A 23487-nucleotide genomic window follows, 5' to 3' on the forward strand; every position below is an offset into this window, starting at 1 on the left:
GATTGAGGTTTTTTTAAAAAATTTTTTTCATTTTAGCCGCCACTTTATTTTAGCTTGCTGACAGCTACCTTTCCAAATCGAATCAATTTGTCTGTAGTGTCTGAAACCTAAAATTAGCAAAATCATTAATGGGTGATGTGCTCTTTAGAATTTTCACTGGTGGAGAGGGCCTGCCTGCTGGGTGCCATGGGAGCAATGGTCCACGGCTAAACCCCACAAAGCTCCCCACCTACCTCCTGTATATGGGCCACGATCCCGGCCTGTGTCTCAATGTCCAGCTGTTTGATTCTTTCGATAAATTCCTCTTTCCTCTCACACTGTGGAGGGTTACAAGTGTTAATGAAACTGTTTTACACGGGCAACCTAGGGCCGCCAGAGCCACAGAAATAGTTTCAAAAGGAGACACCTACCCCATCCCTGGCTTTTTCTTCTATAATCAAGAGTGCTCTCTGCCCTACCAGCCAGCCCCTCACACTGAGGTTTCTCTAGAAGCGGCTCAGACTACGTATAGCACAATCACCTGGGGGGGTTGTCTTTAAAAACACCAGGGGGTGGGACACAGACAAGCTCTCCAGGGGATTCTTAAACAAGTAAAGATCAAGAACAGCTGGTTTAGGGCAGCAGTTGGTAAACTTCATCTGTAAAGGGCCAGATGGTAAAAAAAAAAAAAAAATCTTAGACTGGACAGGCCATGGGTCTCAGCTCTGCTGGTGTAGTGTGAAAGCAGCCACAGGTAATCTGTAAAGGAATCAGCATGGCTGTGTCCCCCTAAAACTTTATTTACAAAAATAGGTGGCAGGTCAAATTTGGCCCACAGGTTGTGTGCTGACCCTTGCTCTAGATGTTTCTACACTGGGGACAATTTGCTAATGGCACCCGGCCCCAGGGATCCCCACCTGGCCTCTTGCCCAAGGTGCCCTGGTGCTAGAAATGGTTGCCACCTAAGACGGTGTCACGTCTCTCACAGGAACCCTGCGACCTTCCATCCTATTGGGCTGAAAGCAGCTTCACTCCTACCTCATCGAAGGGGGTGTTTTATCCCCACAAACCCAAACCTAAGAGCCCTCCTCTCTGTCCCCTGCCCAGTCCCTACCTGGACAGCACAGCCCAGCACCAACAGCAGCACCTTCTTAATCTCCTCCATACTCTTCCCTAAATCAAAAGAGCAACACAGTTAATTAAGCTCAACTGTTTGTAAAATTTCACCAGTGATACATACAGATCTGCTGCAGGGGGGGAAAAAAATCAAATAAACTAAAAAAAACCCTCTCTACCCAGTGATATGCACTTAAGGTGTACACACTCCATCTGTTTTCTCCATATGGGTTTGTTTTTTTCTTAAACCAAATGAGAATGCCGTCCATAACTATTTGTGGCCCTTTTCCGTTCACATGTATCATAAAATCTTTCCATGATAATTAATGAATATGAGCATCGCTTTTTAGCGTGTGTGGTAAGCAAAGTACAATGGATGAGAACAGTCCCCACAGGAAAATACTCAATCGACTCTGAAATAAGAATGGACACAAACTTGCCTTTCCATCCTGCAAAATCTCATACAGACGAAGGAGAAGAGTAAAGTGAACCCCCATGCTCGTCACCCGCTTCACATTACCAGCATTTTGCACATTTATTCCATCTCCTCCCCACCGCTGCCGCCTTTGTTTCTCAATGTCTGGCTGGAGCATCCCCCAAAGCAAGTCCCAGACACCACACACACATCATTTTTGATGGTCTCATACTTACTTTGTACAAAGGCCACATACGAATTCAACCACTCCCTTTCCAGAGATCTGATTTTTCAATATTTTAATCTAAACGATGCTACAAAGAACATCTTACAGCTAATTCTTTATGGACATCCTGACTCCCTCCTTCAGGATAAACTCATCTTTCAAGCTTTTCCTACTTCCAAACTGCCCTGCAGAAAGGCTCTGCCATTCTTCTCTCTCACAACCAGTAAACCATAAATCCCACTTCCCCACGCCCAGACCAACACTGTTTTACTACTCCTTCTCAGCTTTGCCAATCAGGCCAAAAAATCCTATTTCATTATTTTACACTGTGTCTTTTCCATTATGCTTGAGGCCAAATGCATCTTCATCTGTTTATCAGTTTCAGTCACTTAAATAAACAGAGTCAGGATACAGGAGCTCCAGACCTGAGTTGGTCACCAGGAGGCCTGTGATGGGAACAAGCCGTACTCTGTTTCCCAGTCTCTGTTTCCACATCTGTGAAAGGGAGGCAGCTGGCCTGGGTGACGTGCAGGGTGCCTTTTGGGTGAGAAGCTCTACGGTTCTCTGCCCTTTTCATAATATCCTGTTCTCTTTGGGGGGGAGAAGGGACATGCTAGAAAAAGCACTGTTTTCTTGAAAGGCTTACCAACACCCACTCACATTGTGCTAAAATGGTCCAAAGCATCATCCACGACACCTGGGATGAAGAAAACCAAACTCATGTCCAAAACTAGTGCTGTGGTTCACTTCGGGTCCTTGGGTGTCAGGCGTGTATGGAGTAACATGTGACTTCATCCTAATATCTCTCACCTGAGAAATAGCTAAAAACAGCTTTTCCTGAGATGACATTATTATGGTCGAGTCTCAGAACTGGGGGCTTGGCATCCCCCTTCCCACCGCCTAGTCTGAAGGTGGGTGGGATGGGCTGGGGGGCTGGACAAAAGGGTCCCTGCAGAGCACTCAGATTCCACACTCTTAAGAATCAATCAGGTCTGGTGTTGCAGATCAACCCATGATGATCAAACCTTCTCTTTGCTAATAAGTGTAGAACTTCATCAATGTTTGAAACGGAAAAATTCTCAAAGACTTTAATGGATTTTTTTTCCACCTGAGGCCTTTTATTTGGCCCAAGAGGCTCTAATCCATAGACATAAATACGTGTACCACCACAATGACTCACTTCTCTATGAAGGCTGAGGTGGTGATCAGTCACGGTTTTAGTTCTGATACAAAGAAAAGGACATGCCCACCAGAGTATTAAAAACTCCAATCAGTCTCACCAAAACCTTCCCCTGGCCACAGTGCTCATGCCAGCCCACGTGGCTGTCCTCACCTCTCTCCCTTCACGGTCAGTCCCCAGATGACTGGCAAGGGACCCTCGTAAGCCCTTTGGTGCATATAACAAGTACAGACCCCCCCCCCCCAGCTGTCACCAGCTCCTCGTCTGCAGTGATTCACCTTTCATAGGCCGTGTACCTGGTGCTGTAGCCAGCAGAGCTGACACACAAGAAGAAAGTATCTTAAGGGCCTTGGATCAGCTCAAACAGAAGTCAGAGCTCATGAAGAAGCTTTATGTACTCTTCACAGCAAAGGCCCCAGAGGACCTAATTATATCATACTCTGGATAACTTAAACAACTCCGATGATCCCTTCTCCCAGCCTACAGCAGACAAAACCGGCAAATTAAAAGTGGAAAGGAGCACAAGAAAGGATCACTGTGAGTGCAAGAGCATCAGCCAGTTATCTGATAGCAAGGAAGAGACGAGAAACCCTGCACACATACACGAGGGCTTAAAACTACAGTCTGACCAAGGGGGGAAAACTGTGGTGGGGTGGGGATGGTGGTGTGCTGAATTGGGCGATTGGGATTGACATGTATACACTGATGTGTATAAAATTGATGCCTAATAAGAACCTGCAGTATAAAAAAACAAACAAAACAACTAATACTAAATTTTCATTGGGTTATTTGTATGGAAATATGTTAATATAAATGTTTCAGACATTACATGAAATTTCTAAAAATCTTATATTTGTATTTGTATGGAAATATGTATGGAAATATGTTAATATAAATGTTTCAGACATTACATGAAATTTCTAAAAATCTTATATGTTCTGGTATAATGTTATAAGTAATAATCCTAGTTATTACTTTAAAATGTATATCTCAGAAATAACTAATTTTCTTGTCAACTGCATTATTATGAACTTTCATCAAATCTTTAAAAAAAAAAAAAAAAAACAAAACTACAGTCTGAGGCTGTTCAGTGAAAGAATGAAGGGCTCTGCTCCCTCAGCATCATGTAGTTACACACAATAACAACCATGAGTCATTCATTCATTCCTTCATTCATTCATTTACACCCATCAGACAGCAAGAAAAAACTAAATCTGATCCAGAGCACTGTTGGGAAAGTATGGAATTCCAGTTTGCTAGGTTTTGTAACAGAGGGGGAAAAAGGATTTTAAAAGTAGAGAATTAATTTTAGAAAAATGTTCAGGGAATAATTATTTAAAATACGCTTTTTGGTGGTGAACAGGGCACTAGGAAATTCACCTCTGCCTTCGTTCACGTGAAGCGGTGCCGTGCTCATTCTCACCAAGCTAAGTGAATAAAAACATGTGCTATTAACAAATGTATCCTGTGGTTTTTACCCCTACACAAATTCCTAGGAAACTTAAAAAGAGAGAGAGAGAGAGAGAAAAGCAGAAGTTCCCTCATTTCTCATGGAAAGCTGATGCCCAATTTCTCTCAGGATTTCTGCTATTTTCAAAATCTACCAGATTGTGGGTTTTGAATAGTTCCAAAACACATCATAAGACTCTCTACCGGGTCCTTGCCGGCAAGGATGGCTCAGTGACACAGTTACACAGGCAAAGAAGAAACAACCCTACAGACAGCTCCCTCCCAAGCACCTACTAGGTGCTGGGTGCTTGCTGAGAACATACCCATAATCAACACAGTCCTCTGAGCTCAGACCAAGAAAACCAGCAACTTCTATGGGAACCCAGAGGAAGGACAACTAGTTTGTAGTAAAGATCAGTCAAGGCTTCCTAAAGGAAATGACTTCTGAGCTGAGACCCCAGGATGAGGAGAGATTTGGGGGCTTTTCAGGCACAGGGAATAGCACATGAAAAGGCCTAGACACAAGAGAATATGGTGCTGCTTGTCAAATTATAAACGCTTTGTGCTTAAGCTTATTAGAGTGGGTTTTCATGAGAAATGGGAGGCAGGGTAGGAAGCAACGTGGATTTCTGTACCTAGTGAGTCACAAGCAACCAATGGGTGGGGGGAGGGCCGAACACATCAGACACCCTTTGCACCTACCCACAACCCCAGGGGGAATCCCATGACAGCCTGAGCTAATAATGGTCGAGTCTAAGAAAAATCTTACTTACTTACTTTACTACCTGCTTCCTGGAGTCTTGACACAGAGAAACTCACTCCAGCCTTTCTTAGCAGAAACGGAATGCATATAGGCTGACCTAAAGTATACATAATGCTACAGATGTGTGTAGCAATCAGCTTCCAAAACAGAAGGGAAACTGATACCGCACGTGTGATAAAGGTGGACCTGGGGATAGAAACATAGTGGGGCAATTAAAGTACACCAGCCTCTGAAATGTGGAGACTGAATCAGATCAGGATTGGAAAATTCCCTGACTTTCTAATCTTGAGTCTGTGGCAGACGTAACTAGTCAATCACAACACTTTCTTACCGAGCCTGGAAGGAGGCCTCAGAATCCTTCTGAACACAGCACTCTCGATGTAGCCACTGCCTGGCACGCAATGAAAGCTGGCACGTGAAACAAAACCCAGCTTCCATGCCTGCTACACAATCAGTGGGGTCCTTTTGGCTCTACTCTTTGATTCTTCTCTAAGACGCAGTCATTTGAATGTTCATACATTCTCTGGATACGGAAAATCAATCTTGTGTATAAGTGATCACTGGGGTGTCAAGGTGGGGATTTAGACAAAGGAAGGCAAACAGCCCTTTCCAGGAGGACCACAACCCCAGAGGCCCTGGGTCCGTGAGTCGCCAGCCAGGGTGAGGGTTTAACCCTCTCAGCCTGGAAGGACTGACCCACTGGAGTTAATCCTGCCCTCCCCAAGTGCCCTTCACGTCTACAGTCCATTACAGCACTTTCATATAACATGCTATCATTTGACTTAATCCCCAGAGCAATCCCCAAAGGCCAGTATTAGCTCCATGTTACAAACAAGAGGAGGCTCAGACAAGCCGAGCCACAGAACTGAGATTTGGTCACCACCTGCTCTCTCCTAACTCGCTACCATCCCCCTCCCTGAAACTGCCATTATTTATTTACATTTCCTTCCAGAGCAGGGCTCCCTCTGGTTTAGCGTCTGATCCCCGTGCCACAGGGCAGGTGTCTAGCCAGCGTCTGCTGATTGAGTGACTGACGGTAACTGTTAGCATCGTGTCCCAGGGAGAAAAACAAAGAGAACGTTTTCAGTTTCCATTCTTGTTGAGATGGAGATATACGTGTCTCTGTGTGTGTGTGTATTTTTTTTTTTTTTCTTAATAATTCTACATTCTGCTCTCCTCTGACTTATGTGCTGGAGTCAACCACTTACTGTGCTTTCCCTGGTTTCTTAGTTAAAAACCAGTCATTTCATAAGGATGATTATGGGGCTGTCTCATTGATTTGAAGATAGCACTGCACTGAACGTGACCCTGTTTCTCCTCAATGCATAATGACATCTGAAGACTCACCCGCACGGGCACAGTTCTATGGGCCCTCCTGGGGGCTCTGCTTACACTGAGAAGAGCTGTTATTATTTTGACACGGTTACCTTGGGTTCCATGAGGAACAGTGTGGACGGTAATTCCTCGCGGGTGGGCACTTAGGGACCCTCCATAATAATACCCGTCCCAGGTCATGGGATGGGAGGCAAGCACCTCACAGCCTGGAGAGCGACTCCTAGGAAACCCTCACTTAGACTTCTTACACCTAGAACGTTACACGTGTGACCCCCACCAGGCGCTCCCCCATTTATTAGTCATTCAACAAACGTTTATCACATGTGGACTTCGCAGGCACGAAGCCACACGTCTGTTGGAAATGATGTGGGTGGCTCCAGAGCGTACCCTGACCCATGGCCCCGTTATCCCACCGTCTCTCCTTCACCCCCCCCCAAGCCTGCCCCCACCCGCAGGGATCCCTCACACCACCCCGTGTGGGTAACGAGAACCTCTGCCCAGATGCCGCAAGGCAGCCACTCCCAGAGAGCGACTTCAACAGCTACGTCAAGCCCCTCAGACAGCGCCATCAGCAAACAGGACTCCTTAGCCCAGCCTGCCTAGGCCGCAGAAGCTGAGAACTAATTCATTCCCTAGCACCAAACGACTGAAGATCAGAAAAGCAGCAGCAACCACAAGAACGCAGCTTGCGACCCAGAGTCTGCACTGGCTGCAGCTGAGACGGTGGCAGAGGCTGGAGGTGATCTGAGAAAGGGTCCCTCCCACGCACCAGGCAGAAAACGCAAAGCCCCAATATTATCGGTGAACACAGAGACCTTTGACAAGTAAGAGCTCATCCCTCCTCCTCGGACAGCCACGGCCACAGAGAGCAGTCCCGCTGGACGCCATGCACGGTCACGCAGCCGGGGCGCCCCCTCTCTGTGTACAGCCCATCACTAGGAGGTGACCAAACAGAGTCTGGTTTCCAGGCAGGTCCTGCGGCTGCTCCGAAGGCTGGCATCTGGCCACGCTCTAACGATTGCTGTGCTTGCTGCTAACCAAGCTTTTCACGTTCCTAGAAAAGCTAAGTGCTGGCACTCAGCTCAAGGGCCCAGCAACCCCCTGCGCTCTACATGGACCGGAGAATTCATTTCTCAATCCAGCAGGCCGCACAGAAGCAAAGAAGCAGGCCGCAAGCCATGCCATGTGAAATCGCGTGTGGGTGCTTTTCTGAACCTGCTCCCTCCAGGAGAAAACAGGAAGCATGAAGAGGATCGAATGCCTGCAAGATTAGCTTTTCTTTATTTACTTACTTCTTCCCTCCTCATTTAAAGGACCTAAGGTTTCTGCAAACAAGAAAGTTTTATATATATATACAAACATGATCAGAATTCAGGAGAAATGGAAAAATAGCTTAAGGTTGGGAAAAAGAACTCAAGAATCGCTCATTAACACCTAATGGCAGACCCTCGACCCACCACGTCACTTGGCAAGCAGGGCACTGGGGCGGGCAGAGCCACAGGAAGGTGGCAGGGGAGGGAAGGCAGCCCGCCCGCTTTCTAAAAGAACAATCTCAGCGGCAGGAAGACTGTTTGTAATAAACCAGACTTGGAGGCCTCTCTCCGGTCACCGGGGTTGGAGGTGAGCCAGCCCCTGGGTGCACTGGCCCTCAGGGGTTCCAGCTCGTCATCAAAAGGCAGAGCGGTGCAGTGAGGGAAGGTTTCCATGGGATCCGAGAAGCACATCAAGGACGCCCTTGATAGGAGAGCAAGTAAATCCTAGAGGGTTAAATATTAAATTCCAAGGAGTTTCAGGAGTTCCGTTTCCCGCTGGCCTTTGAAACCTAAACTTCAGCTGTGACAGAGACTTCCTCCCTGTGCCCTGAGCTTGCCGCTCCTCGTGGGACTGCCAGCACACTTCCACTCCTCTGAACTTGTCACACCTGGACACCTCCCTCTGCTGCTCTGTCGAGGGTTCTTCGAGGCCCTGCCACATACCGCCTCCTCCAGGAAGTCTTCCTGACCTGCCCAGGCAGAACTGATTGCCCGCCTTGCACTCTGTGGGACGCATGCTCGCACCGCTTCTCGCCCTGCAACAGGCTAGTCATGGACACTTTCCTCCCCTCCTGCCCCAACGCAGACTGGGGGCTCCTTGAACAGAGACAGCCTATTCGTCTCCATGGCCACTGGACCCATGGCGGGCATCTGACAGAGAAAGCTGGAGGGGGGCTTGGGCTGAGCTCCTCTGTGAGGAGGAGGGATGCAAGCGCGTTCCTGTCTTCTATTTGGGAGGGTCAGAAATTGGCCTTCTGGTTTCTTTGGCCAGAGCAGCAGGAGAACGGAGGTCTGCAAGAGCTGTGAAGGAAGGATGTTTACAGAATCTGGGGGCACAGAATCTCAGACTCCTCAAGGTGCTCTCTCTGTCCCTGGAAGCCCCTTCTGTAACCGTCACGAGAGAAAAAACTGAGGACGAGGACCAGATCACCGAACAGTAATTAATGGGAGGCTATCCTCAAAGGTTCCAGCTGTGTTCACAGACATGACCCTGTAGGGTGCGAATACGGGATCAGCCCCTCCTTGGACCCGGGAATCTTGCCTGGCATTTAGAACTCAAGAGACACCAGGCGGAATAATGACAGTGGCTGGTCCTCCTGCTTGGAACCACTGGCTGACCGTCCACATACCTAACCATCTGCGTAACTTACGGTAACAAATACATCTTTTACCTATGGGACCACCATGCTGTGTGCCTCTGAATGAGTTCCCTCCCCTCTCTGGGCTGGGTTTCTGCACCTACATGGCTCCACCCTTTCCATTCTAAACAGCTTAGGAGTGATCAGCAATTCACAAGGCTGAAAACCACTACTGCACTTGGATACAAACCTTGGAAGAAAACACAGTGCTCTCTTCCAGCATGATTGCTCTATGATTCATTGCAGAAATTAATTTGCTAACACCCTGGCTTCCTGTCAGACAAATCTAGTCTTTTTCGTGTGTGTGGCACAGTGACAGGCCTGGCTGCTGAGAAACCAGAGCCTGAAGTTCTGGCCAACGCCTTCCCTCATTTTAGAGATGCCGTGGACATTGTGATCTCTTGGTTCTCATGTAGAATACGCTCTTCGATAAGCCATGTAAATATGTTTAATGGATGCACAGCTGGCAAGATGGGGGTGCAGGCAGTTTTCAGTGCATCATTACCGGCCTAGGGCAGCCACACGCATGGTGTTGGGCCGAGGTCGACTCTCACTTGACCCTGACCACGGACACTTGACCGTTGTATCTGTGAGAGCATGTGGTTAACATCTGTAAGGATCACTAGCTTGATGGAAGAGGGAAGTGGGGACAGGAGAGAGAAACGACAAAGTGGGTCTCTAGCACTTATGCTCTATTTATTCAGCACCTACTATGTGCCAGGCACTGCTCTAGACACTTAGAAGACATTGGCAACAACACCAAAAACCCCCAAGATTCCTGCCCTCATGACAGATTACATCCAAGAGGGGGAAAAATAAGCAGTGCAACAGACATGGAAAAATAAGTAAATGAGAGCGTATACTGGAGGGCGTTAAGTGTTATGAAGAAAGGGAAGGCAGAGCAGGATAAGAGGGCTGGGAGTCCTGAGGAGGAGGGAGGGATGCAGCTGCAAACAGGGAGGTCATCAGGATGGGCTGCACTGAGAAGGTGATATTCAAGCAAAGACTAGAAGGATCTGTTCCTGTGAGAATCTGGGAAAAGCATTCCAGGCAGAGGGAACAGCCGGTGCACAGCACAGGGAGAAAAGTGACATAATCTACCTTTCTAACAGGACCGGCCGCCGTGTTGAGAACAGACAGCAACAGACAGCACGGGGCAAAGGTTGAGAGGCAGGCAGACAGAAGGCCGCTCCGGTGCTAGCCAGGAGGATGGTGGTGGCTGGAACCGGTGGGCAGCGGGGCAGGAGGAGAGAAGAGCTCAGCTGTTTGGAAATTAAAGCCAGGGCACTGCCTGAGGAATGGGTGTGGGGTAGGAGGGAAGGATACGTTTTGGCCAACTGGAAACAAGACAAAGGACACCCTACAACATCCAGTCCTGGGGGTCCACACACGGCCCAGCCACCGGGGAAGGCTTTTCTGCTACACGCCACTGTATGGACGTGAGGGAGGGTTAGAGCAGGGTCCTGCAGGACCCCAGGCCAGGCTCCAAGAAGCGGCGTCTACAGTAACGAGGCGCTGGACAGACGCTTCCCCGCGGACGGGTATCCAGGGAGATGATTATAAAATCACGCACAATCAGAGAGGAAATCCAGAGGTCATTCGAGGTACAAACAGGAAATAAGAGAATGGGGATTGGGGGCCAGGAGGGCAGACATTGAGGATAGATTTTTAAAGTACATGAAGTGTTTTCTCACGTTCATTAAACCGTCCTTGAATCCCACCCAGGGTAGGAAAAAAGAGAACATCCTTTTGTCTGATGGGTGCAGGATGACAGACATATAGAAAAATCGTCTAATAGTATTTAGTCATGACAGCTTCCTTTTTTAGGTCAGAGGAAGGGGGATAAATGCTTGGTGTCTTGGGATCATTTAGAGTGTGTGTGTGTGTGTGTGTGTGTGTGTGTGTCTGTGTTGTGTGTGTGCCTCTGTGTGTGTGTGTGTGTGTGTGTGTGTGTGTCTGTGTGTGTGTGTGTGTTTTGACTAGATGTTCTGCTGGGATCTGTCCTGCCCCTGCCCTGGCTCCACTGAGATGCATTTACCAAAAACAAAAAATAACCGAAAACTGAAACGTTATAAATAACAGTACAGTGTCAACATCAGCCAAAAAGAGCACAGGCATGCTCCTGCGCCATGTGGCAGAATTCGTAAAAAAAAGCCACCCCACAAGAAAGAAACCAACTTTGTTCTTTATTTTAAAAGAAACCCCAAATGCTTCACGCATCTATTTATAAAATTTAAAACAGAAAACACTATTCCACAAATATGTCTCTGGCACTCACGTCTGCGTCTTCTCGCTGGTGCAACTCTCCTGCCAACCTCCTCTGCTCTCAGAGCCCCCCCGACACTCCTGTCAAAACCTACCCATGCGTGCGCCCAGCTCTCACCCCTCCAGCCCTGACTTCAGGGGAGGCAGCCCCTCCCCTCTCAGCAGAGCCCGCAGAAGCTGCTGTCAGTCAGGCCCTGCCTGCCAGGGGCCTTCTGAGCTTGCTGCAGCGGTTGGGATTCTCGTCCTTAACTTTCCCAGGGTTCCCCATCTCATCTCTCCAACTTCTCCATCAGAACTGGGGCCAGAACCTCTTCAATTGATGTGCACTGATTCTATACGGTGCTGGGGACCAGAGGGCAGGCAATTCACCTGTCACCTTAAAAGCGGCTTCCCCACAGTGTTCTAAAACTGGATTGTTGGGGAAGGTTGCACAACTCTGTCCATTTATGAAAAAAAATCACTAAATTGTATACTTAAAATAAGTGAATTTCATGGTATGCAAATTATACATTAATAAAGCTATTAAAAAAAAAATCAGCGTCCACATCTCTGCAGGTGTTTCTGTCCAGCGCCAGACCCGAGGTGCGACCTGGGTTCCTTGCATGTGGACAGTCTCTTGGCCCCATGCGGTTCAAAGGGGCCAGAACAGAGATTCAGCTAGGGGGAGGGCTGGAGCCAGGGTTCTGGCGAGTGGAGGCGCCTGCCGGAGAAGGGGCGCCCAGAGGGCAGGCTTCCAAATGGCAGCAGGTGGTGGGGGGCACTGACAATGGGAAGGTGGCAAACTATGCAGTATGATGGGGTGATGGGGTGACAGGCTGCCTGGGTGGGGGAGGAGGACGTGGTTAGTGTTAGATTGAATCATATGCCACCGTCATTTTTGTAGGTCAAATGGTTGAACACTGGCAATCGCCTACAGCTCAAGCTAACACCTGTCTGTGTGTGATACGGACAGGAGCTCGGGCTCGTGGGTTGGATGGAGCAAATTCCCAATCGGCCCCTCTGCTCACGGGCTAAGTGACTGAGGGCTTGCCACTTCAACTCTGTGAGCTGCCATTCTCTCATCTATAAACGGGATGGCACGGTCACACCCCAGAAGCGCATTTTCCTTTCCATCTTTAAACACGTGTCCAATGCCCAGCACACAGTAGGCTCACCAAAGGCTCAAGCAGGGAGTATCCTTCTCTCCTGCTCCGCTGCTTTCCTCTCCTCATCTTACGATGCTGTCTCTAGAGCAGATGGAATAGTAGAACTAAGCCTGAACCACCAACCTCTCCGGGCATCTCTCTTCTAACATCAGCCCCTCAGATAAGTCAGGACAAGCAGCACAGTTCTGCTCGGCAAAGCAGACCCTCACTTCCCTGATGTTCCTGCAGAAACACAAGAGTCCCAACTGTCCCTGGAGCCCAGGGCGGCATCTGGCGTCCTCTACCTGGGGGAACCATGAAATAAAGCCAGTAAACAAATGGCCCTAAGGCAGAGCTGGGGGTGGCGTGAACCAAGGGCTCCCTGTTATTAAAGTACCAAGTGGGGCAGGGTGTTCACTGCCAGGGGCCACCAGGTGGGCCTGGGTGCGCTCTGCAGAGCCAATGTGTGAGGCTGGGGGTGCTCACGGGTCAGCGGCGCCAAAGACGAACAGGAGGTCAAGGAACTCCCTTCCTTTGGCTCCTGTAGAGAAAAAGGGAAGTGGGGCCCAGGAGGACCCAGGAGGCCCGCCTCCACGAACAAAGTGATTAAATGCTCAGCTGCCCTCAGCCCGGTGGCCCCAGAAGCTGCTGCTTCTCTCAGGGCCAGGGCTCCTCTATGAGAAACGTCCTCGACGGGTCACTTGGTACACTTCTCCTTTGCTCTCCAGCCAACTGAGCTCACGTGGACAGGAGCAAGGACAGCCAGACTCCAGGGAGAGCAGGGCGAGGAGGTACCGACAGAGGGAAGCTTCAGTTCCTTCTGCAAAGCCTCTAATGTGGGGGATCCTTCCTGCGTTCCTTGACTCCACACCTAGTCCAGGAGGCTAACAAGGTCTCCACGGGAACCAGGGAAGTTCCAGTCAGCAAGCACATCTGTCCCTGGGGCCTACAAGCTTTCATCCATGAGCCATGGGTACAGGTGTACGCACACAAATGTGGAGGGGAGGAAATCTATCACCCTGTTTAACCAACCCAGTGTCTTAACTGTCAGGTATGAACTAAGCTCTGGCTCTCTGGAAGGTGTCCAGGAGGACATTTCAGTCTTTCAAAGTCACACCGAGTGTCCGAGACTAGGACTTAGAACCTTGCCCACTCGGGCCTCAGAGACCAGAGGGAGACGTGAAAACAGACACACGACAGGATGTCCCGGTGAGATCTACCATGAGGGGAATAAAGCAGCACAGGATCCCAGCGGAAGGGACATTAGCTCCCTCCAAAGATTCTTTCCTGCCAATAGAGACCACACCCCACGATGGTGTGAGGAGAGACCCCTGGGGGTCCACCATACAACTCGGGCCCCTAAGCCCGAGGCCTCGCCTGCCTCTGTGCTCGAATCCCAGGGGTCAGAGGATATATTCTTAAGGAAGAAATGTGCTCTTGGCGTGATGCCTCAGGGTAATAAACCCACCCTTTACAATCACACCCGAATGATCACGTGCTTTCACTGTGCTGGCTCCAAGCTGGCAGCCAGAGCTCTGCCTCTGACAGCTGCCCAGGGCCGATGGCACTGCCCAGGCTCTACAGGGGGTGGGGTGGTGTGTCGGGCGGTGGCTTTCACTCACCAGACAGCGGGTCTTTGCCAATCATCAAGACATTGGGCAAATTCATTACGATCAGCTGCTGGAGAACTTCCTACAGAAACAAAGGGGAAAGGATACCATTAAGAACAGAAAACAAAATAAAGACTGATTAAGACAATTACGGTTTACCAAGTTGCTGGATGAGTGTGCCAGCCATTAAACAGTAACTATGAAAACTCTATGTAACAGGAAAGAATAGTTAAGATACCAATAAATGAAAAGTCAAAAAAGCTAATTGTGCTTCCGCCTTGATTATTACCAAATAAAAATTAGGTCTGCGTGTGTACAGAGACTTTGGGAAAAAGAAGATATATCAGATGCTAGATTAGCAGGATTAGGAGTTTCTTTTTAAAAGATGTCTTTATTTTTACGGTATGGTTTGCTCGTGCGATTAAAAAATACAGAATAAAGATTAAAGGGATGTTACTGCGTCTTTACAAGCTGACGATTCGGGATCTTAGCATTCAGCAGGTCTTTGGTACAGGCTGTAAGTGAGACTTCTCTCTTTTCAGCAGTGACTTCCCTGGGGGAGGGATAAATCACAGCTACTCTGTGCCCGTCAGAGAGGGGGCACACGGGAAGTGAGATGCCTTCTGCCCTCACACCAAGGGCCTCTGAAAGAAGGCCCAGGCACCAGGCATCGGCCATGCCCCCTTGGGGTAGGGATGGCTAACAAAGTTTTCCTTGGAGTGTGCCGACTCACCACTCACGCTTCCCAGAGCAATTCTCAGGGCACGTTGGTCTTCCCTGCCCAGATGTGCCTTGCTTTTCACAAATCGGAAGATAAAAAAATCTAATTTTACAGAAGACAAGCAAGGTAGTAGGATTCATAAGTATTCTTGGTCTTACAGAAGCGGTCACTATAGAAACTCGTGACCAACAAAGCTCCTCTTATGCCTTTAAAAAAAACGTCTCCATTGAGACACGACTTTTTTTCCAGCAGTCGCTCTACTGATGACGTGATGAATCTCTGTACTCAGTACACTGCCAACCAGCACTGATGAAGAAAAAGGGGACAATTAACACAGTCGGCTAATCCCACAGGGCCCAGCTGGACACCTCAGAGCTCTCTGAATCCTGAGAATGGTGGCCTAGGCAAGCACGCCTGGAGAGGCCAACACCTTCACAGAATGTACAAAATGATTCGAGCCACCCTCCTTATTATCTCTCCATGGCTCCTGCCACACCAGAAATTGAGGGGAGGGGATGCTAAACCAGGAGTAGTACCCCACTCCCAAACACACTGGGCCCCTCTGCACTCAGGGTTGGAGGATGTCTTTCTGTACTATCTGAGGTCACGTGTCACCGCATCACAGGTGGCCAATGTTTTCTCAAACAAGTCTCAGTGTTGGACAGAGTCTGAGTTGTCTTACAGCTTCACCTCTCCTTCAGGGCTTGGAAAAGTGGACTCGGAAAAAACTGTTTCTCAATTGAATGAGCTCACCAAAGGATTCCACAGTCCCTGCCTGGGGGCAAAACACACACTGTGAGTAAAATCAGGTAAATCCACTTCCAGCACAAGGAAGGACTCCCAACCACATGGGTCCACTCTGTCATGGAGTCCCTATCCAGCCTCAACACTAAACTCAAGTGCTCAGCCCAACTTCTAGAAGATTTCCTTCTTATCAGTGTCCAACCAGCTACAGCCCCCTTTGAAGTCTTGGCTGGTTTCCTCTGCCATGGTCCAACTGCCTGGAGCACCAGCCCTATTTATCAGGGTGCTTGAAGAAGGGTGCACACGTTTATGAAGGAGATACAGAATGTGAAATCATCTTGAAGGTCTCTGCAATAATGCAAAGTGGTATTTTTATGCTAATGATTACCTAAGCAAAAGACTGCTGGAAACACTGCTAGAAAACATTGCTGGAAAATCCATGTATTCTCCTTCCAAAACTGGATGGTTAATTTCGTCTAATCAGTATTTTCTAATTTTCCCACAAGAAATATGTAACACTTGCACAATTAAGAAGTAATGTTTTATTAAACATAAAAATATGTTTTTATGTTTAATAAAAACAAAAAATATATGTTTTTTTAATTTTTTTTTTCATTGATGTGTTCCTCTCAAAACATCATGGGCCTCCCAAAAGTTAATCCAAAATTTGGGGGCCAAAGATACCCCCAAGACCTTAACTGCTCCCCGCAAAGGACCACCAATCACATTTCCAGCAAAAACATGCTCAGAGGTTTGAGTGCCAAGGTCAGAGCTGGACAGCAGAAGTACAACATGAAAGACATTAATTTCAAATGTTCTAGCAGTCACCTTAAAAAAGTAAAAAGAAACAAGTGACAACATACAAATAATATACATTAAACCAACACTTCCAAAATATTGTTTCACCACATAATCAGCATAAAACCATGAATGAGATACTTCACATTCTTTTTTCACACTAAGTCTTTGAAATCCAGTGTGTAGTTTACACTCACAGCACATCGCAATTCAGATGCTAAACTGTCATTGGAAACATGATCTGAATAAGCAGAGTCGCATACCAAAGTTGTTCCAAACACACTTAAAAATTTTCCAGTAACTGAATCCAGTATCAGCTTTTAAATCTAAATAAATTAGAAATTCACTTCCTCAGTCACACCAGCCACAGCTGGAGGCCCCGCCAGCCACACGTGACGTGCTAGTGGCTGCCGTGCTCTGCAACGCTGGTGACAAGGGGACTCCCTGAGGAAAGCTGAGCAAATGCGTCCCCTCAGGGCGGCGGGGCCTCCAGGGCGACAGGCCAGGCCCTCCGGCTAGTGGGGACGTGAGGAGGTTGCTGACGAGTGGACCCTCCTGCCTGGTACGCAGAACAGAAAGCCACTGTGGAGACCGCAGCTGACACACCGGCCGGCTCGGCGGGCACTGGTCACACCCCGGCTGGCTGCGGGAGTGGGGACGGAGCGAGGATGGAGAGGCCCCAAGGTGTGCTCTGAGTAGCCCCCAAATTTGCCAACAAGCCTTCCTGGTGCCACCCGGGCCTTTGCAAAGGCAGAAACAAAGGACACTGTCACATCCCGAGGCCAGGATGAGGGATGAGAGCACACACCAGCCTTGCGGCCTCTTGTCTCATCCCATCCTTGCGGCCTGATGGCAGGAGGGAAGAGTCAGGCTTGGGGTGCAGCCTTCCCAGAGACCCCTGCCCTCCACAGAGAACTGGGCTGCGGAGGAGGAGGAGCAGGGCGGGGGATGGGTTTAAGCACCGAGATCCAGAGCAGATTTTGTACCCCCGTCCCCTCTCCTCCGTGCACCTGCTTTAGGTTTGTTCTGAGATCCTAGTATAAGATGCCGGGGAAACCCCAGATTTTCCTTTTCATAAACGAAACTGCACTAACTGCATCCTGGAGGGACCTCATTGCTAACCACCTTAAACAAACTAAAAGAAAAGTCACAAAAGTAGGTCAGAGCAGGGTGGTGGTACTTGGATTCTCATGTAGCAAGGGGGCCAGGGCTAGAAAGCGCTTTGTGAGTACAAGGGGAAATAACCCACCCGACCCCACCCAGGCTGCAAATCTAAAATTTAGGATCTTATCAACTCTGAAGTTCCTCCCAGGGCTGTCCTGACACAAAGAAGGCCCTTACACCTGGGGGAGGGATGGGACGGGCAGGACACTCTCCAGGAAGCATCTGGCACCCCAGCTGGGGGTCCCAGGGGCTGCATCTGGTTTCGCACACAGTGTCAATAAGCCCAGAGATTGCCCTCGGATTGACAGCTTGCCCTGATTGACAGCTTCCTGATCTGGACCCTCCAGAGGCAACCTGGGGGGGAAACAGGGAGTGCCGAGGGGCCGTCTCGAGGCCATGGCACTGGCTCCCAGGGGTCACGGGTGGAGAGAAGCTCTCAGAACAGAACCAGGAAGCCGAGTGGAAGGAAGACGCTCCCTTCCTATTAGAATCCTCTCATGACAAGTACAAACGTACCCAGTGGGGAAAATCCGGGACACGGGAGGGGGTGCCCCAGTCCAGGCTTCACAGGTGACAGAGCTCTGCTAGTGGCAGGAAGGATGATGCAGGAGGGGGAGAGCAGATTCCAGAGGCACCAGGCCATGCGCAGAACTCACACGTGATTACAACTAAGCAAGTGGCCTTGGTGGTGGTGGGACCTCCCATCCCCCCCAGAGTAAACGAGACCAGCACCCAGGCGCGTGGCTTCACTGAACCCACGACACCAAACGCTCGTCCCTGCCGGTGAGCACGGCTCCCCACGTGTCAGAACCCAATATGGGGCCCAGGCTGCGATTCCCAGCTGGCTCCGGGCGTCACCTGGGCCCTCGTCATCCCTCCTGTCACCAGCCTTCACACAGGCCAGCGCTCCAGCCTAAATGTTCCTTCCCTCCCAAACTCCCTCAAAGCTCACTCCTCCCAAGGAAGCTTCGAGGTTTCCCGAGTGCCTGCACGTTATGGGTGTCAGTGGTGCTAAGTCCTGAGATAACAAGATCTGGGGGCTCCGTCACTGCCCTCTGGAGGTGGGGCTCTGGGAGAGGCAGGGGGACAGGGGGAGGGAAGGCAGAGGCTGGGGGCCGCACAGCGGGAGCTGGGAGGGACCCCAGGACAAGCCTGGACGCCTCACTCCACCTGGTCTGTCCCTCGGGCCGGAGGTGACCTGTGGTTCCCGGGGCTTGCAGGCGAAGCTCATTTTCTGCGTGTCGCCCAGTTGCTTCCATCAAATTGTTCAGTCCCGGTGGGAGATGGGCCTCCTAATTCCTTTCTAGCCAGTCTCTATCCAGGACTTATAAATAGAGCACCCACTGAGCCATGGCAGTGAACGTCCTGGAAGCCCTCAGATAAGCCGTGCTTCCTCCAGGTCCTCCTCCCTTGGTTGGAACGGGAGGATTCAGCTCTGCCCCCCCCCCCAAACCGACCCCCTCAACTTACCTCTGAGAATAAGTGTGTGTACCCCAAACTCTTAGCAAGCTGTCTACTTCGCCACAAAACTGTCAACAGCAGAATATTAAATGGAGGCTCTAAAACACCCACCTTCAAAATACAAATCCAAGTATAACGGGGTGTGCGGTAAGGAAGCAGCACTTTAGTACTTGTGCCACAAACTGACACTGGGAAATGGTTAGGTAATGGAAGATACGGCCGCTATCTCAGTTAGGAAGAGGGCACAAAATGCTTAAGTGAATAAAAGGATACCTAACTGAATGTAGAAAATTAAAGATATGCTAAAAAAGAAGAAACCCTCAAAGGAAATATACTAAAATGACAGAACTCTCTCTATTAGAGTGATCAGGACAAGAGCAAGCTTTCCCAACATTTAAAGAAGATTCTGTAATGTGGTTCTAACACCTTAAATTATTTTAACCCTGTGGCATGGCTTCCCACAAAGAATGTCAGCAGCATCTATTTACCAGATATTGAACCGTGAACATGACAGATCCACTAAAAAAAAAAAAAAAAGCCTTTCTCCTGAGACAATTCACAACGTATCCAACATGAAAAATGCTGTGGATTATTGGTTCTTTTAATCACCGCCCCCTAACCCCCCAATCAAACTGTATTCCAGCATCCTCCATCAGAAATTGCAAAGCCTCCATCGGCCGGGAAGAAGAGATGCCAGCCAGGAGAACTGAGGGATGAGGGCAGAGGCTGGCTTACAGCCCTGGGCCCTGCGCTGGGACCTGAGGCAGGAGGCCCTGCGGGAAGGGGTGGGCTCCCAGAGCACCAGTCCCTGGAAAACGGAGGCTCAGGGATCCCGGAGAAGTTCACCCATCGCCTGAGGCAACGTAGGGGCCTCACTGAAAAGGCTTAAAATCGTGCCAAGGCTCATGTCAACCTTTGTGCATGCTCAAACAGAAAGGTCACTTTCTCCGCTGGTGGAAGAAATGAAAGGTCCCGGAAAGTTGCAGGGTGGAAACACTCTGTGTGTCTATGGCAAAGGTTATCTTCAGTTTCCATTGGTAACACTGGGATTGTTGGATTAAGCACAATGATTTCACGACGAAATGGGAAGAAATCCTTTTCTCTTGCCAAATGAATTTTATGGCTCGACATTTTGCCAGGAAGGAAGAATAAACGCTGCTAAATGCCTTGAGTTTAGGTGCACGGAATGACCCTCCATGAGAGTTTGAAAAGGAGTTGTTAATACAGAGGAAATGAGAGGGAGATCCCAGAGACGTTAAGACAAACACCCACACGAGGCATCCAGGAAGAAGATGATGCTCACGGTTGCCAAGGAGATCAGGATGGTCCAGACAGCAAAATTGTGCAGTCCACACAGCCCAAGCAACACAGAGACCTATCCAATACTGAGAATCAGTAACACAAGTAATAACAGCTTTGAGTGCGCACCCAGCACACCTTTAAATCTGGGGTTCAGATACTCAGAAACACATACTGAGCGGCCTAGCTGTGAGCTGAGAACTCTCAGCTGGCGGAAAAGGCAGGGAGGTAGACCGTCACAGCACAAAACGACAGGTGTCAGGGCAGCACAGCACGGGGAGCACTGCCAAACTCTGGCAGTCTGGGAAAACGTCTCAGAGGCAGCAGCTTCTAAGCTGGGCTGCGGAGAATGCTTAGAGTCCCGCAGGTGAAGGAGAGAGCCAGGAAATGTATTAGCTGCTAAGTGTGGCCAGCAAGTCAAACCTTTGGTTACAGTGTACTGTACATACTCTGCAATTCCCACTGGGGCGCTCTTTCGTCCTCACACATCACTGGCCCCGATCACCACGTCAGAATCCTATCCATCCTCTGAAGTTCAGCAAAAATGTCACCTCCTCCATGAAGCCATCCTTGATGCCCTTAATCACATATGATTTTCTTTCCCCTCAACTCCTAATGCTTCACCCGCCCACTTCTGTTGCACTTTCACATTTTGCCTCGCCAGTGACTCCCCATGCACAGGCAGCAAAAAGCAGCTAAGTGACAGCTGACAAAATGAGACTGATCAGAAAACATTCCTCAAAATTTATACTGAGTGCGGTTTTATTCTTTTTTAAGTCTCTTTTTTGGAAGTGGTGTCTTCTCTTTCTCACATGAACAAGGGGACCAAGTCCTAGAAACTAACTACTCTGCTCCACTACTACAAGTTACTTTACTCCCCTGTTAAGTTACTTCCTATTTTACCTAGCCAAATCTGCCACCATGTGCCTGAAGATCTCACGGCTTGCAGATGTTAACCAAAGTTCAAAACATCTCAAAGTGAATTTGTAATGCTGGTTTGAATATGCCAGGCTTTCCAACTGTAAAATCCCAAATGTGATAGTTTTATGAGCAAACAAAGCAAAGCAAGGGGAATTTAAAATTCCTAAACAGCAGACGTGACTCAGTTGGGAAAGGCACCACACATATTCCAATGTCCCCAGCGTCTATTCCAGTGCCCCGAGAGAGGAGGAGAGACTGCAAACCCCACAGCCGTAACTCTTCCAGAAACCGCACAGCTAAGGTTCACACAGGTGAGGTGCCTCTGGGATTCTGAGAGGCCGAGACGCTCACACGGACAGACCTAGAAAGTCAGGAGTAGTATTCCTGGCAGTCTCTGCACACATCACGGGGCTTATACTCCTGCCATCGATTAGCACTCCTCCGGACTCCCACCTCGATTTGTCCAAGAGGGGTTCCTGAACTCCCTTCCACAACATCCTGGCCCAAACAAAAACACACACCCAAACACAGGGAGGGTCCCCTCTCTTTCCTCCTCCCAACATCATGTGAAGTGGTCAGGACGAGAATCACTAGCATTTCCACTCGGAGGGAACCACAGCACAACGCTGGTAACGGGGTTTAATGGCGGGATGCAGAGCGAGGGCCAGGTTGGGTGCTCTGGGCTGGTGAGCTTTCCCCGAGACCACAGACCGGGGCACTTTCTAGAGTTACGCTTGTCTCATACCTAGTGACAGCCTGCTGCCTCCGCCCCCAACCAATCATGCCTCCCACGATGCTATCCCATCTGAGAGCAACAGGGACTTGACCCCCAAACGCAGCGACACAGCCCACGTTCTGCGATGTTACAGCCAGGAGAACGATTTTTTTTAATTTAGCTGCTGAGTGGAGACGTAAGCCTGATGATTTATCCTCGGCCGCCTGTTCAGAGACGGGCCCACGGGCCACGTGCTTGTGATTCCATCTGGACGAGGGGCTCTCATTTCCGCCACGTTCCCTCCGACTGGGGCAGGAAGCCCTGGCGAAATGAGTGGGTAATGAAGTGCTTTTATGTTAAGAGACTGTCACGTAAAGCTGCTGATAGACTCAACCCATCTGTTCCACCTAGTTTCAATTAATCCTGGGGTCCCCAGGGCTTGAAACTAGCTCAGGTCCACACAAGCCCAGGAGCACCGGCTCCCCTAATGAGGCCACACCGAGTCTCAGAACCCAGCGATTTAAGGCCACCAACCCGGGCCATCTGTGGTTCCCAGATCGTCAGAAAACCCCCTACCCCTGAACACTTGGTGACTGCCCGTCCTCGTGGCTGCATTCACAGAAACAAACCAAGCCCAGCCTTTGTTCCCAGAGAGGAAAACAAATATTTCCTTTGAGCTGACCCAGGAGGAAGAGATGTGTGGGAAGGAACACCTGGAAACTCAAACACCAAGTGAGGGCAAAGCTACTCGCTGTGTGACCTCAGGCAAGTCACGGTCCCTCTGTGAGCCACACCCTCATCCGTAACAGGAGGGGGACCATCTCTAAGGGATGTCTGGCTCCTTTAGAGGGAGGGTGGGGTGAGGGTGCTGGCACATCTTTACAGTTACTAACTCAGGGCTGCCAACTCTGAAAACAGCCAAGTGCCCACACGTCCCAGAAGAGCCAGGGGAAACCCACAGGGACGGGACTGGAGGACAATTCAAATGTCCCCGAGAACGCCTGCCACCCTCCCTTTGGGTTGCTCTGATGCTAGGAAGCATCTGTGCTGAGCCCCTGGACCAAGGAAGGTGGTGGGGGCAGCTCCAGAAGCACGGGCAGGGTACCACATTCATCTCCTCTGAGAAGAACTTCTGCCCATAAATGGTGTCTCAGGAACCATTTTCCATGGTAAATACAAGCCTCGTCACCAGCGGCTAAAGCTGGGCTCTAGGGAAGAACATCTGCGGTGAGGCCACCAGCAAGCAGAGGGGCAGCGGGGGCGATGGCAAGCTGGACCCATACCACCCCAGCCAACAGCGGAGGGTGGTGAGAATCAGCACTCAAAACCAGCAGAGGGGGCTTCCCTGGTGGTCCAGTGGTTAAGAATCCGCCTTCCCATGCAGGGGACGCAGGTTCGATCCCTGGTCGGGGAACTAAGATCCCACATGCTGCAGGGCAACTAAGCCCACACGCCACAACTACAGAGCCCACGCGCTCTGGAGCCTGTGCGCCGCAACTACTGAGCCCGCACGTCGCAACGAAAGATCCCA

The 23487-nt window shown here is 49.7% G+C and overlaps 1 protein-coding gene across 7 annotated transcripts in view; it reads right to left on the bottom strand.

Moving 5' to 3' along the window:
* The window catches only part of CCDC88C (coiled-coil domain containing 88C), a 129671-nt gene that overhangs the window by 63695 nt on the left and 42489 nt on the right, over positions 1 to 23487 (bottom strand). For 4 of the 7 annotated variants that reach the window (XM_036843676.1, XM_036843674.1, XM_036843673.1 and 1 more), the window contains exons 4-6: positions 14146 to 14215; positions 1094 to 1152; positions 234 to 317 (exon numbers count right to left, since the gene is read on the bottom strand). In XM_036843676.1, coding sequence (XP_036699571.1) covers positions 234 to 317; positions 1094 to 1152; positions 14146 to 14215 — 213 coding nt within the window. Of the gene's footprint in view, positions 1 to 233; positions 318 to 1093; positions 1153 to 14145; positions 14216 to 23487 lie in introns of those variants that run through there. The other 3 variants (XM_036843675.1, XM_036843677.1, XM_036843678.1) reach the window with 3 other exon arrangements.

This window comes from Balaenoptera musculus, chromosome 2, assembly GCF_009873245.2.
Source record: "Balaenoptera musculus isolate JJ_BM4_2016_0621 chromosome 2, mBalMus1.pri.v3, whole genome shotgun sequence".
Taxonomy (NCBI): Eukaryota; Metazoa; Chordata; class Mammalia; order Artiodactyla; family Balaenopteridae; genus Balaenoptera; species Balaenoptera musculus.